The sequence below is a fragment of the Acromyrmex echinatior genome, chromosome 12, assembly GCF_024713525.1.
Source record: "Acromyrmex echinatior isolate Ae372 chromosome 12, ASM2471352v2, whole genome shotgun sequence".
NCBI classification, from domain to species: domain Eukaryota; kingdom Metazoa; phylum Arthropoda; class Insecta; order Hymenoptera; family Formicidae; genus Acromyrmex; species Acromyrmex echinatior.
The window spans coordinates 10,281,332-10,297,195 of NC_141863.1; the positions used below are offsets into that span (position 1 = coordinate 10,281,332).

Below are 15,864 nucleotides of genomic sequence, written 5' to 3' on the forward strand. Positions count from 1 at the left end.
AAATAATTGTTTTTTTAATATTAATGTAACATTGCATTGAACCAGTAATGCATTTAGAGTGAATCCCTAGAAAATTGCATTAAAATTGCATTAAAAAAATTAAGATTGTAATAAAAAAATTGTCTTTTTAATATTATTGTTACACTGCATTGCACCAGTAATTCATTTAGAGTGAATCCCTAGAAATTTGCATTAAAATAGCATTAAAAAAAATTAAATTTAATTTCAAAAAATTGTCTTTTTAATATTAATGTAACACTGCATTGCAGCAATAATCATTTAGAGTGAATCCCTAGAAAATAGCATTAAAATTGCATTAAAAAAATTAATTTTAGTTTCAAAAAAATTGTTTTTTTAATATTAATGTAACACTTCATTGAACCAGTAATGCATTTAGAGTGAATCCCTAGAAAATTGCATTAAAATTGCATTAAAAAAAATTAATTTTAATTTCAAAAAAATTATCTATTTAATATTAATGTAACACTGCATTGCACCAGTAATGCATTTAGAGTGAATCCATAGAATAATTGCATTAAAATTACATTAAAAAAAATTAATTTTAATTCAAAAAATTGTTTTTTTAATATTAATGTAACACTGCAATGCACTAATAATGCATTTAGAGAGAATCTCTAGAAGATTGCATTAAAATTGCATTAAAAAAAATTAATTTTAATTCAAAAAATTGTCTTTTTAATATTAATGTAACACTGCAATGCACCAATAATGTTTTTAGAGAGAATCTCTAGAAGATTACATTAAAATTGCATAAAAAAAATTAATTTTACTTTCAAAAAAATTGTTTTTTTAATATTAGTGTAACATTACATTTCACCAATAATTCATTTAGAGTGAATTCCTAGAAAATTGCGTTTAAATTGCATTAGAAAAATTAATTTTAATTACAAAAAAATTGTCTTTTTAATATTAATGTAACACTGTATTGCACCAGTAATGCATTTAGAGTGAATCCCTAGAAAATTTCATTAAAATTACATTAAAAAAAATTAATTTTAATTTCCAAAAAAATTTCTTTTTAATTTTAATGTAACACTGCATTGCAGCAATAATGCATTTAGAGTGAATCCCAAGAAAATTGCATTAATATTGCATTAAAAAAAATTGATATTAAAATAAAAAAAATTATATTTTTAATATTATTGGAACACTGCATTGGAACATTTCAATACATTATAAACTATCATAGTAAAAAAATTTGAATAATAATAATGCAATATACTTGTATATATAATGTCTATATAGTTAATGTCTGTATAAAATACAAAAGGATATAGGTAACAGGAAGGGATGAGAAAGAGGGATACAGAATTTTCGATTGTATCAGAGAGAAATATACAAATACAGATATGAAAATGAAATTAAAGTATCAGTTATGATAAAATGGAATAACTAAAAAAGAAGGATTAGGAAAGAAAAAAGCAAAAAGGGATAATTAAGAAAGGAGAGAGAGAGAGAGAGAGAGAGAGAGAGAGAGAGAGAGAGAGAGAGAGAGAGAGTGAGAGAGAGAGAGAGAGAGGATAGTGGTTAATAATTAAGAAAGAGTGATAGAAAGAAATCTCTTTCATTCTAATTGCCATATTTATTTCATCCTCTCTCTTTCTCTCACTCTTTTTCTCAGATAGAGAAAGAGTAAAATATAAAGAGAAAAGAAGGAGTAAAGAGAGAGCGAATAAAATATGATATAGAGTAGATAGAGTAGACACTAATTGCACTGCTATAGTGTCGCTTAACTATCCTCATCCTGATTCTTCGCGTCATCCTTGTCCTTGCTTTTGTTCTCATCCTTCGCGTTGTCTTTAACTTTGCTTTTTTTGTTCTTCGAATGGCGAAACCAGTTAATTATTGCAATTTCTATTTCCTTCATCTTAACTTTGAAGACAGTTTGCATGGTTTCTGCGAATAAGAGTAAAAAAAATTTCCATTTGTGATTATATCCATATAGGAGATATAACATTCTGAACTACGTATTACATACCATACAAGATTTTCGCAGTCTTCATGTTCTCGAACTTGAAATTATTATTGTATCCTTTCCATGAAATGTTGCATGCTAAGAGAGAAAATTAGTATACATATTCCTCACCTTATTGTGCTGGGGCATCTTTAAGTCTTCGTGTTTCAAACAACTGTGCCTATTAACACATATTATAATCAAAATATTGAGGAGCCCTCAACTGACGTCCGCAATAATAATAAAATAAATTAAAGACCATCGAAAAATTCCACACAACAAAAATATAAGATTTTTGTAATATTTATTTTTTAATAAAATTTAAGTAGACTCTAAATTTACAATATTTAAAAGGCTAATGAGAGTGACGCAGTTTACAAATGTTATAATAATAATTCTAATACATACTATAATGTTTATTAAATTTATTCGTTTATATAATAAACATTATAGTATGTATTAGAATTATTAATTGTGTCATCAAATTATGTGTTTGTAAATTGCGCTCTCATTAGCCTTTTCAATATTATTTATTTTTTTATTTTTAGGTTTAGAATGGGTAAGATACAGAACATGTGAAACTTACAAATTCTGGACGCAAGCTTCTATTAAAATATCTTCTAAGGCCTCTAGTTTCTCCATCATCGTAATTGGAAATTGAGGCAATAAATTTGTTTTTTCAATATGTCTTGCCTTGCAGTGTTTATGTGATTGTTGCAATGTTTGGACATTGTCACTTAAGTCATTAAGTGTATCTATTATTTCATAAATCGCAGTTTTCAGTAACATCTGAGATTTTAAAACTTCTTTTTCAAATGCTGGGAAATAGACAATGTACAATTTTCTAAATAAAACGTCAGAGTTTACGTTTATTGTAATATATGAATTTATTTTAGTATATGAATTATTTCTTACGTGTATTGCCGATTTCTTTTTTTCCCATTCTTGCCTGCATAGATACTGAAGATTCCAATCTATCTGGTAGTCGGTTTCGATCAAGTGTTTTCTTCATCGCTTGCTTGAATAAAATAATGTATCATCAATGAAATGATTACGTAACACATGAAAGAAATATGCTGAATAGTTTTCTTATAAGAATATTATACAATCGTTCGCATTTGGCACATTACAGAAAATTTGTAAAATACAAATAAAAATGAGCTTAATTGCATAAATACATGACTGTATAACGAATATAATGTTGTGTGATGTGCTATCATAGTATTAAATTTATAATTATAAAAAATTAATTTATACGTAATATTAATAAAAATGCAATAACACCGGATTTGCAAGCGCGTTACGTTATATGACATTTTTTCTCTCTCAGATGAAACTAATGACTTAAAACGACTTTTTTTGGCAATGATGCCCTAGACATAATTTTGTTTGTTGGTAATAGATGTGATGACTCGAAAACGATTGTTTTGACGTCGATGGCATAGAAACAACTTTTGTTGCCGGTGAACAGTCCTTGAAACTCTCTTTAATACTTCCAAAATTCGATGCTTTATAAACAAGACTTTCGGAATCACAGAAGTTTTTGATATTGCATTGACTTCTTTTATCTGTGACTCTTCCTCTTGACTTTCTTGTTCATCTTTCTCTTTATCTTTATTTTCACTCTCTTCTTCGGATGATGAACTGTATAATAACTTTACGTATTCTTTGCGTTTACCCAAAAATTCATTTGGATTTTTGTATTGAATGTCCGAATCAAACTTTAACTTTTGGAAGATGCATCTTGGCTGTTGCATAACATCTAAAAAAAAATAATTATATAAAATATCTTAAATAAATTATTGAAATAATTATTACAATTCAAATGCATTTATAAGATTTTGAAACGTATATAATTATTTAACTAAATGTAAGATATTTTAGCATAGGTATTTGCATAATTCTGCATGCATGGAGAGAATATGTTTCATATGGAAACGCGAGTTTAATAAGCTTTGTTGGAAAATTAGTTGGCCAAAAGCATTCAGTTTTGTCGTCAGTTACTTTTATCCAAGTAACAGGCATGATTTCCACTGTATCTTTATCCAGAAAATGTATATAATGTGTGTAAATGTGTATAGAATACTTCTACAAACCATATTTTGGTTTATTATTTTTCTGCAGAATAAATATTGTATTGGGCACACATATGTAATGTTTAAACTGATATAGTTAGATTTATGAGTCATGTATGAGTGGAATGACCAGTACATTATTTGTACTGGAATTTTCACTTCCAATAGTAATAGGAAACACAATAGCTTATGACATATCAATTACTTGCAATCGAGAAGAATGTACAGTGTATTCTCCAATTTTAAAACATGTTGAACGCGCCGGAGAATTGAAAAACGTTCAAACGAATTTTAATTGTTTAACAATTGCAACTACTGAATTATGTTTTCACAAATATTTTCTATAAACATAATTCTGTCATCATCTTACACAACAATTGCTCGGTTTTGTCGTTTTGAATTTGAATCCGCGATATCTAATCTCTTTATACATAGGAGCAGAACATTTATTTAGTAAAGGTCCGCCATTGTGTTCTTTCCTTAATTCGTAATTGTCATCACTAGTATTGACTACTTCTTTTAAACCTATAATTTTGGACACGTACATTCTATTTAGTAATTGCTATCACATTTTTTAAGCATTTTCTTGATTTCTTGGAGATAATTTTCAAATATAAAAGCTGAATATTCATCTATTCATCTCGCTCTCCATTTTAAAACGTCATCAGCTAAATGTTGCAATATATGAATGTTATAAGATATGTGACTGGGGACGAAAAATGGGTGCATTACGATAACCCCAAGCGCAGAAAATCATGGGGAATTCCCGGCCATGCTTCCACGTCGACGGCCAAATCGAATATTCATAGCTCCAAGATCATGCTCTGTATTTGGTAGGATCAGCTCGGCGTAGTGTATTATGAGCTGTTAAAACAGATTGAAACAATCACAGGCGATTGGTATTAAATTGATGCATTTGAGCCGAGCATTGAATGACGAACGTCGCAATACAACGAGAGACATGATAAAATAATTTTGCAGCATGACAATGCTCGACCCTTTATGAAAGTGGTCAAGACATATTTGGAAACGTTAAAATGGGAAGTCCTACTCCACCCTCCGTATTCTCCAAATGTTGCTCTCTCTGACTATCACTTGTTTCGATCAATGGCACACGATTTGGTTGACCAGAACTTCCAATATTATGAGGAAATAAAAAATTGAATCGATTCGTGGATGGATTCAATAGAAGATCAGTTTTTTCGACGCGGTATTCATACGCTGCCAGAAAGATGGGAGAAGGTGATGAAAAATATTGTAATCATAAATGTATAACCAGTTTTGTACAATAAAGACTCAACTTTCGGAAAAAAACGGCGGAAGCAAAGTTATACACTTAATACTAATATAAAGTTATACAACTAATAATTTTCTGTAAAATGCAATTTTAATGCAATTTTTAAGGGATTCACTTCAAATGCATTATTGGAGCAATATAGAGTTAGTCTTAATCGTGATGATGAAATTTTTAAATTTTGAAAAAATTTCATTTTATGTAAAATGCAATTTTAATGCATTTTTCAAGGAATTCACTCTAAATGCATTAATGGAGCAAGGCAGTGATTGTCGTTATCGTTATGATTCATGTTATTGAATTTAGGAAAAATTTCATTTTCTGGAAAATGCAATTTTAATGAAATTTTCTAGAGAATCACTCTAAATGCATTAATGGAAAAATACAGTGTAGTCTTTATCGTTATGAAGCAATTTTTTAATTTTGAAAAAATTTAAATTTTAATAAAATGCAATTTTAATGCAATATTCTAGAGATTCACTCAAATTGCATTAATAGAGCAATGCAGCGAAGTCTTTATCGTTAAGATGCAATTTTTTGAAATTTGAAAAAATTTCATTTTCTGTAAAATACAATTTTAATTCAATTTTCTAGGGATTAATTCCAACTGCATTATAGGAGCAATGCAGTTTTCATCATTACTATGCAATTTTTTTGAATTTTGAAATAGTTGCATTTTCTAAATAATGCAATTTTAATGCAATTTTCTAGGGATTCACTCCAATTATATTATTGGAGCAAGCAGTGACAGTCTTTATCGATGCAATTTTTTTGAATTTTGATAAAATTGGATTTTTTGAATTAAGCAATTTTAATGCAATTTTCTAGGGATTCAATCCAATTGCATTATTGTAGTAATGCAATGATAGTTTTAATTAGGCGCAATTTTTCCAATTTTGAAAAAAATTGCATTTTCTGAATAATACAATTTAATGGAACTTTCTAGGGATTCACTCCAATTGCATTATTGGAGCAATGCAGTGATAGTCTTTATTGTTACGATGTAATCTTTATGAATTTTGAAAAAATCGCATCTTTTGAATAATGCAATTTTAATGCAATTTTCTATTATAGATTTTCATTTTAATTCCATTATTGAAGCAATGCAGTGAAATTTTTAATCGTTGCGATGCAATTTTTTTGAATTTTGCAAATGTTGCATTTTCAGAATAATGCAATTTTAATGCAATTTTCTAGGGACTGTCTCCTATTGCATTATTGTAGCAATGTACTGATAGTTTTAATCGTTACGATGCAATTTTAATGAATATTGAAAAAATTCTTGGAATAATGCAATTTTAATGCAATTTTCTAGGGATTCACTCCAATTGCATTATTGTAGCAATGCGGAGAAATTCTTTATCATTACAATGCAATTTTTTTGAATTTTGAAAGAATAGTATTTATTGAATAATGCAATTTATTGAAACTTTCTAGGGATTCACTTCAATTGCATTATTGTAGCAATGCAGTGATAGTCTTTATCGTTACGATTCAATTTTTATGAATTTTGAAACAATTGCATTTTTTGAATAAATAAATTCTGCAGGCGATGTGCCGGTGTCAAGGCAGACATGAGTACGCAGATCTAATAATACGGTCGAGAGTGATCGACCTTCATTAGCATGATATATAAGCAGATTTTAAACAATCAATGCCACCGCTCGATCATACCGTTCCAGGCGGAGTGATACGCCGTGGTACAAATTCATTGATCATCTGAAGAAGTGCAGTAAAAGCTTCAAACTGGCTACCTCGATCAGTAATTATCATTTTGGATGCTCCAAAATTTATTACCCAGTTGTCGTAAAACACGCGTGCACCTGTAATGCCTTCAATGTCTTTCAGAGATATTGCTACTGGCAAACGCGAAAATCTGTCAATCGTCGTCACACAATATCTATACCCGTCAGAGTCAGGCAAGGGACCTATTAGATCCATGTGAACATGCTCGAAACGACCGTCGGGTTGGACAAATTTTTCAGGATGTAATTGAACGTGTCGGTTATTTTTGACTGCTCAGACAGCTGCTTTGACAGTCAAAACAATTCTTGCACCATTTTGCAATATCACGATGCATGTTAGGCCACATATACCGTTGACGGATTATCCGATCAGTGACTTTAGGGCCCGGATGAGCCGTCATGGAACAAGTGAAAAACGGCGAAACGCTGTGCGACTCTCGTTGGATATGTCCTTGCGGTGCTTCCGACGGCGAGAATTTTCTGCCGGCCCCGGTCTCAGCGATGGATCACGATATCGGCGATGAGCCTGTTGCTGTTTACGACGTCGGTGATGGGTCTCCTTGACGGCCACGGCGTTGAAAATGAGCTTCCTTGTCGGCTATGACATCAGCGACGAGCTTCCTTATCGGCTACGACATCGGCAATGTTGTACTTCTGCTCGATATCACACCAAGTTCATTCCAATGTTGCTCGACAGTTACCGTTTCTTCCTCTCGATCACATCGGCCTTTCGATCTCGTCGGCCTTTTGTATCACGACGGCCTTTCGTATCACATCACGTCGGGGTCACCAATGTGGGAATAAATGACTCAATTGATAAGTCAGATTCTGTAAACAAGCCCACGCTTGTCATCTGATGTGATATAGGAAATAATGATTGAAACTTTTCTTATAACTGGTAACTAATAATCTTTATTATACGAGCACAAATTAATATGACCATACAGGATGAATGCCTTAATCGATCTGTTGTTATAATTTTTCTTTATTTATTATTTTTACGCTGCTAGGCAACTCACTACCTATAAAATTCTTAATACCTCAATAGCACAGCGAGTGTAGAAAACTTAAGGATTTTGTAGGTATGTGAGGGATTCTTAATACCTCACTAGCGTAGCGAGTGTAGAAAATACAAGAATTTTTTAAAATTTTGAAAAAATGGAATTTTTTGAATAATGCAATTTTAATGCAATTTTCTAGGGATTCAATCCAATTGCATTATTGTAGCTATGCAGTGATAGTTTTAATCGTTACGATGCAATTTGTAAGAATTTTGGAAAAATTGCATTTTTTGAATAATGCAATTTTAATGCAATTTTCTAGGGATTCACTCCAATTGCATTATTGGAATATTGCAGTGATAGTCTTTATCGTTACATGCAATTTTTTTGAATTTTGAAAAAATTGAATTTTTTGAATAATGCAATTTTAATACAATTTTCTATGGATTCACTCCAATTGCATTATTGGTTCATTGCCGTGATAGTTTTATTCGTTAGGTGCAATTTTTCGAATTTTCGAAAAATTGCATTTTGTAAATTAAGCAATTTTAATGCAATTTTCTATAATAGGTTTTCATTCCAATTGCATTATTGGTGCAATGCAGGCATAATCTTTATTATTACGTTGAAATTTTTTTGAATTTTGGAAAATTGCATTTTTTGAATAATGCAATTTACTGGAGATGTATTATTAATGCATTTTTGTTGCAATGCAGTGTTAGCCTTTGTTGTTACGATGCAATTTTTTTAAATTTTAAATTGAATTAATTATGTAATTTTCTTCCACCGTTTTTCTATTGATGGCTTTAGCGATGAGTGGTCGAAATAAATAGATCATAGACGTCATAAAATAAACTTGGGCATTTGTCAACTTAAGCCCATTGAAAGATTTAGTTGATTTGTTTTGGTATTACAAAGTTAATCTCGATTGAATATGTAAGTTTATGAGCCAAATAATCGTCATTTGCCTGAAGTTTTAATTTTCTATCTCAATAGTAAGTACACCTTAGCTGCCAATTAACGAGCCGGTATTATGCCATTTACGTGCCGTTATAGGTATCATTAACGAGCCGTTAATGTTTACATTAACGTAACATTAACATTTCATTGTCATCAAGATGCCGTTAACGTTGACCTTAAACGTTCCGTTTTAGTTTCCGTTAACGAGCCGTTATAATTGCCGTTAACGAACCGTTAACATTGCCATTAACAAGCCGTTATCTCGCATTAATGTTGCTATTGATGAGCAGTTATCGTGCCATTAACATCTCTTTAACGTGCCCTTAACGTGCCGTTAACGTTGCCGTTAAATTGCCGTTAACGTTACGTTGTTGTTTCCTTTATGTTGCCATTAACGATTCCGTTAATGTTGCCGTTATTGTTACCATTAACGAACGTTGCCATTATAGTTGCCGTTAATCTGCCGTAATCGTGTCATTAACTGTGCCTTTACGTGCCGTTAAGTTTCCTTTAATGTGCCGTCATAATTTCCGTTAACGAGCCATGAACGTTGCCGTTAAAATGTCGTAAACGTTGCCGTTAACGTTGCCATTAACGTCCCTTTAATATGCCCTTAACGAGCCGTTAATGTTGCCATTAACGAGCAGTTATCGTGCCGTTAACGTTGCCATTAACGAGCAATTAACGTTGTTGTTAACGAGCCGCTATCGTGCCGTTAAAGTTCCCATTAACATTCCGTTAACGTGCCATTAACAATGCCGTTAATTTGCGTTAATATTGCCCTTAACGTGCCGTTAATGTTTCCGTTAACTTGTCGTTAATGTTGCCGTTAAAGTGCCGTTATATTTGCCGTTAACGAGCTATTAACGTGCCGTTTCGTTGCTGTTGACGTGCCATTATAATTGCCTTAACGAGCCATTAACATTTCCGTTAACCAGCCGTACTTGTGCCGTTAAAGTTGCCGTTATCGTGCCCTTAACGTTGTCATTAAAGTGCCGTTAACGAGCCCTTTACGTTGCCGTTAACGTGCCGTTATAGTTGTCGTTAACGAGTCATTAATGTTGCCGTTAACGAGCCATTATCGTGCCTTTAATGTCGTCATTAACTCACCGTTATCGTTGTCTCTAACGTGCCGTTCGAGTTGCCGCTAACGTGCCATTAACTTTATCCTTAACGTAGCAATTAACGTGCCATTAAAGTTGCTGTTGCTGTTGCCGTTAATTTTGCCGTTGCCGTTAATGTCGTTATCGTTGGCGTAACTGTTGCCATTAACCTTCCCGTTGCAGTTGACTCTTTCGTTAACGTTGCCTTTGCTGTTGCCGTTAGCGTTGCCGTTGACGTAGCATTTGCAGTTGCCGTTAACGTTGAAGTTGCTGTTATCGTTAACTTTTCCGTTGCCTTTAACTTTGCCGTTGCCGTTAACATTATCTTTTCCTTTAACATTACTATCACCATTTTTATTATCATTACCGTTGACGTTATCAAAAACGAATCGTTTCATTTTCTTAAATACTAATTATTAATAAATATAATATTAATACAAATATTATATAATTTTAATTATAATTTATATAATTATAATTTATAAATATTATAAATATTATTATATTTATTATATTTCTGTAATTAATAAATTATTAAATTTTTTTAAAGTTAAAATTTTGTTAACATTAATTTAAATAAATATTATTCTGTATTATTATTTAAAATATTTTAATTTTAATTATAGATTATCCCATAATTTCATTCCTTACATAATAATATTTTAAATAAAAAATATATTTTAGATTATTTATTTGATTAATAAACCAATTTATTTACCATTTAATTGAAGATAATTGAATTTAATTAAAAAAAAAGATATCTCTAAAATTAACTAAAATATCTCCTCTAATAACTTATTTTTAATAATTATTACACATTAATTAACATATATTAAATAAATATTTGGCTCTTTTAAATTTAATAATTTATAAATTATATTTTAATAAACTCTGTAAATGTATTAAAATTACTTTTATACATTTAAATTAGAACTTACTTACATTAGTTTTGCTTTATAATCACTTATAATTATTTTATTCTAATTATTAAGACTAAATAAACTTTAGTATATCTTTAATTAATATTTAAATTTTTTTCGTCCATATATTATTTATATTATAATTATTAACTATTAATATTATCTAATTTAAAATTAATACCAAATTCCTCATTTATCAAATTTATCATTTGTCTCCAATATTCTCATTATCTAAATACACATTCCTGTACATTATTATGTTACGATTTTTTCAACTATTTATCTAGGTGGGGTGAAAAGTAATCTCCTTGGGAATGAAAAAAATTTTTTTCTTATGCAGAATCTCGCCCAAAATATGGCGTGTTCGCTCAGTACTAATCTTTGTAGCATCTGCTAGCTCGCGCACCTTCACTTTCCGGTCAGCCAACACCATTTCATGTATTTTTTTGACATTTTCCTCGGTAACCGCATCGGAGGGCCTGCCGCTGCGGACTTCATCGGTAGTGGAGTTGCGGCCACCACGAAACTCTCAAAACCAATATTTGACGGTGTAATCTGACGGAGTATTAGCCACATAATATTTATCCAACTTTTCTTTTGTTTCCTTCGCCGTTTTGCCTCTCAAAAAATAATGTTTTATGAGAGAACGAAAATCGTTTTCGCAAACACGTCAACAACAATCAGCTCTCAAAACAAAACTAAGGGCAGTATCGCACTGCCACTTGGCATGTCTGCCTAAATATGAACGGACTACAAGGCATCATAAACTTTTTTGCAGTAGTGGCGCATTCTGGCGGTCAAGGAGGTTACTTTTCACCCCATCTAGTATGAAAATGACTGGCATATTTTATTTAAATTTAAATTTATTAAATTTTATAACTTTACTATTAAATCCTTCTTCGTTTAAATATTAAAAATTTAAAATTTGTAATAATTTATTTAAATGTAGCTGATTTTTTTCTAATAATTCTACATTTTGATTTGAATTCAAATTAAAAATTTAATTTATTAATTATAATATATTTTTTAATAAAATAATTTTTAAGCAACAATACATAAAATTTTTATTAGGACTATCCTATCGCGGATTATCTTTTATAAAACAAATTCCTCTATTTAAAATATCGCCAAATTATTTAATGTTTCCAACATTTAATTTTCAATTACTTTAAATTTCTTTCATAATAATATGATATCTAATTCTAATTTCTCAACTAATTTAATTATTTATAAAATTTATTATTTTTTAAATTCAAATTAAATCTTTACATATTTCATCATATAAAAATTCATTTTAATAAATTTAATTAAAAATTCTCTATATTTTTTTTATATACTGATGAATAAAAATTATTTATAATTTATAGTCTCGCTATTGCTGGCACTAAAATTTATTTTAAAATTATTTTTATATAAATTATTAAATTTAATTACTTAAATTTAATTATTATAAATATTATTTTTTACAATAAAAAAATTATTTAAATTTTTTTCAAATATCTTATAAAAATTTATTTATATTTATAATTATAAAATAAATTTTAAAGTATAATTTAAACTTTTTATACATTATTTTTATACATTATTTTATACATTATTTGTTTATTAAAAATTTTATTATTTATTTAAAGATTATGCGTTTTGCGAGTTTTCTCCGTGTCCAGATCCATTCTTGGTCAGATCCATTATTTAGATTGTAGTCATTATCTTTATTTAGAGATAATCTAAATAGAGATAATGACTACAACCTACAAATAAAATATTGAAAATCTTCTCCCGGTTGTTGAAGACTGACCGATTGCCCCATCTTCCCCCTCAAATTTTCTTTTTTCTCCCCTTACCACTCCAATAAATAGCGTAATACTACATGGGCTGAAAAGTCCCGGGATTTTTCAATAGGTGGTGCCACTAGAAAATGAACATGATTCATTTCGAGAGGTTCATCTGTCACTAATTTATGTATGAAGTTTCATGACATTTCGTTCATTCGTTTACAAGCTACAGTCGTTTAAGTGGCGTTACTTTCGTCTTTGTAAAAAAAATGGAAAAACAGGAATATCGCATCTTGATCAAACATTGTTTTTTGATGGAAAAAACTTCTGAACAATCATTGAAATGATTGCAGAAATGTTATCCCACATCTGCCCCTTCGAGAACAACAGTTTATCGGTAGTTTAGTGAATTTAAAATGGGTCGTACAAGCACCGAAGACGCACCTCACTCTGGAAGGCCAAAAGAGGCTACGAATGCGGAAATCGTAAAGCAAGTGCATCGAATCGTTTTGAGTGATCGTAAAGTGAAATTGCGCGAGTTAACTGAGGCCGTGGGCATCTCAAAAGAACGGGCGGGATACATTTTGCACGATGTTTTGGAGATGAAAAAGCTATTGGCACGATGAGTGCCGCGTTTGCTGACCATCGACCAAAAACAGCAGCGCATTGATGATTCAACGGCCGGTTTAGCGTTGTTGCAGCGGACTTTTTTCGACGTTTTGTGACGATGAATGAAACGTGGGTCCATTACCATACGCCTGAGTCCAATAGACAGTCTGCAGAGTGGCTGAAAAGCCATGAAAGCCGACCAAAGCGACCAAAAGACCAACGCTCGGCCGGGAAGGTTATGGCCTCCGTTTTTTGGGATGCGCATAGCATAATCTTCATCGATTACTTGCAGAAGGGAAGAACAGTCACGGGAGAGTATTATGCAGCGTTATTAGACAAACTGAACGATGAAATAAAGAAAAAACGGCCCCATATGGCGAAGAAAAAAGTTCTGTACTATCATGATAACGCACCGTCACACACGTCCTTGAAAGCGATGATCAAATTGGACCAATTACGATTCGAATTGGTTGCTCACCCATCGTATTCTCCAGAATTGGCCCCCAGCGACTATTATCTGTTTCCAAAGCTCAAGCGGTAGCTTCAGGGAAAGAGATTCACATCGAATGAGGAAGTCATCGCGGAAACCGAGACGTATTTCGAAGGCTTGGACATTTCGTACTACAGAAAGGACATTGAAATGTTGGAAAATCGCTATACCAAGTGTATCGCTCTCGAAGGCATCTATATTGAGGAATAAATATAACTTTGCCCAAAAAACGCTTGTTTTCATTAAAAATTCCGAGACTTTTCAGCCCATGTATAAAAAAGGAACGATCCGGAGGAACAGTCATTCCCTACATGATTTATCAGTTGGAGCAGTGTCACCATAAACTTCGACAACTATTCGATGGGCTTCAGCTGCACTTTTCTTCCAATTAAAGTAGAAAATTAGAACCTCCCGAAAATGTTGCTTGGTTAATACAAAATTCGACATTTCAAACACAGTAAAAATCAAAGTTTTTGTATGAAACTCAAAGCGATATAAACTGAATATTATTAGCAGATGTCTAACCTCTCTGAAAATGCCAAAATCAGCTATACTATGAACCATTCACAACAGTCGGAGCCATCTTTTGGAAAACGGACCGAACTAATTTGTACTCCTATTATTATAGCTTCCAATGTCGTTATTGTCCAGTATCAATCAATCGTAGTAATATTGTCCAAATCATTCATTGCAATCTTGAGATAATTGTTCAATTCATTAATATTCTTGAAGCTTCCATGGGTGTTTTTTATATAAAGCGTTTCTTTTTTTTAACAGCGATTATACGTTTCGCGGGTTTCTCTGTGTCCAGATTCTTGGAATGCCAATGTTTCGTGAACTTTGCAATCCACTTCATCAGGATGGGGAGCAGCCTAATACTGAGCTGTTTCCTTCGGACTGTTCCTTTTATATTACGCAACTTACTTGTTGGAGTGGGAAGAAAAAGAGAATTGTAAGTGAAGGGGAGGTGGGGGAAATTGGTCAGTCTTCAATAATCGAGAGAATGATTTTTCATATTTTATTTATGTTGTAGCCTCTCTATTTAGATTGTTAGGGTGTTTTTGTATTTCTATGGCTTCTTTATACTTTCTTGAAAAGTATGATGTAATGTTGGCTCGGTCGTTTTGTCAAACAGTATTTGATTTCCTGTTTCGACGTTGTGTTCTAATAATGCTGCCTACGTAACGTGTTTTTTAACTTGACATTATGTTGGTATTCTATTCCGTAGATTGACCATTCTGCCGATTTTTCCAATATTTGCCCGCAGAAACAAGATATTTTGTATGCTCCTGTGAAGCTGAATGGAGATCATTTAGGATTTCTTAAGATTTATCCTATCTTTTTGGATGGTTAAGATAATTCGGATACTGTGTTAATATCCTGCCAATCCGATCAGTTTCTTTGATGTAAATTCCTTATTTTCCTCGACAATCAACATCCAAATACTGTTAACAAACGCACGTTTGATATCACGAATAGACGAGATACAGATTACTAAAGCCATCTATTGGAAAAATAATGGATTTCTTTTTACTATACCTAATATAATAAAAATAATATAAAAATAACATAAAAATAATATAAAAATAATATAATATAATAAATAAGCTAAAATTAAGTTTGTAGACTCATACTCTAAATATAGAAAATTAAAATTTCTTTTATATATATTAATTTTTAAATATTATTATAAATTTATTTAATAAATATTAGTAATGATGTAATAATATGCCTGATAAAAGAATTATTTTGATGAAATAAATTACATATATATATTTTTTATTATACTTTCATTATTTATTTTATTTAATTAAAATATTTAGTTTTTTATATCTAATAGAATTAAACGATTTCTAAAAATTTCAAAAATTTTTATACTTCTTTTTTTACATTAAAATATAATAAATTTTTATATTATTA

At 30.8% G+C, this 15,864-nt stretch overlaps 1 protein-coding gene across 1 annotated transcript; it reads right to left on the reverse strand.

The window, feature by feature from the left end:
- Positions 1-2,477: 2,477 nt before the first annotated feature.
- On the reverse strand, positions 2,478-5,224 carry LOC147907865 (uncharacterized). Its single transcript, XM_087411891.1, has 2 exons — positions 2,891-5,224; positions 2,478-2,793 (listed from the first exon to the last, which is right to left on the reverse strand). The coding sequence occupies exons 1-2, from the start codon at positions 2,985-2,987 to the stop codon at positions 2,558-2,560; spliced, it is 333 nt and encodes a 110-aa protein (XP_087268017.1). The 5' UTR covers positions 2,988-5,224; the 3' UTR covers positions 2,478-2,557.
- Positions 5,225-15,864: the final 10,640 nt, after the last annotated feature.

Coding starts and splice junctions, on each gene's coding strand:
- LOC147907865 (XM_087411891.1), bottom strand. CDS start 2,987: ATGAAGAAAACACTTGATCGAAACCGACTACCAGATAGATTGGAATCT. Junction 2,794..2,890: donor AAAAGAAATCGGCAATACAC/GTAAGAAATAAT, acceptor TCTATTTCCCAG/CATTTGAAAAAGAAGTTTTA.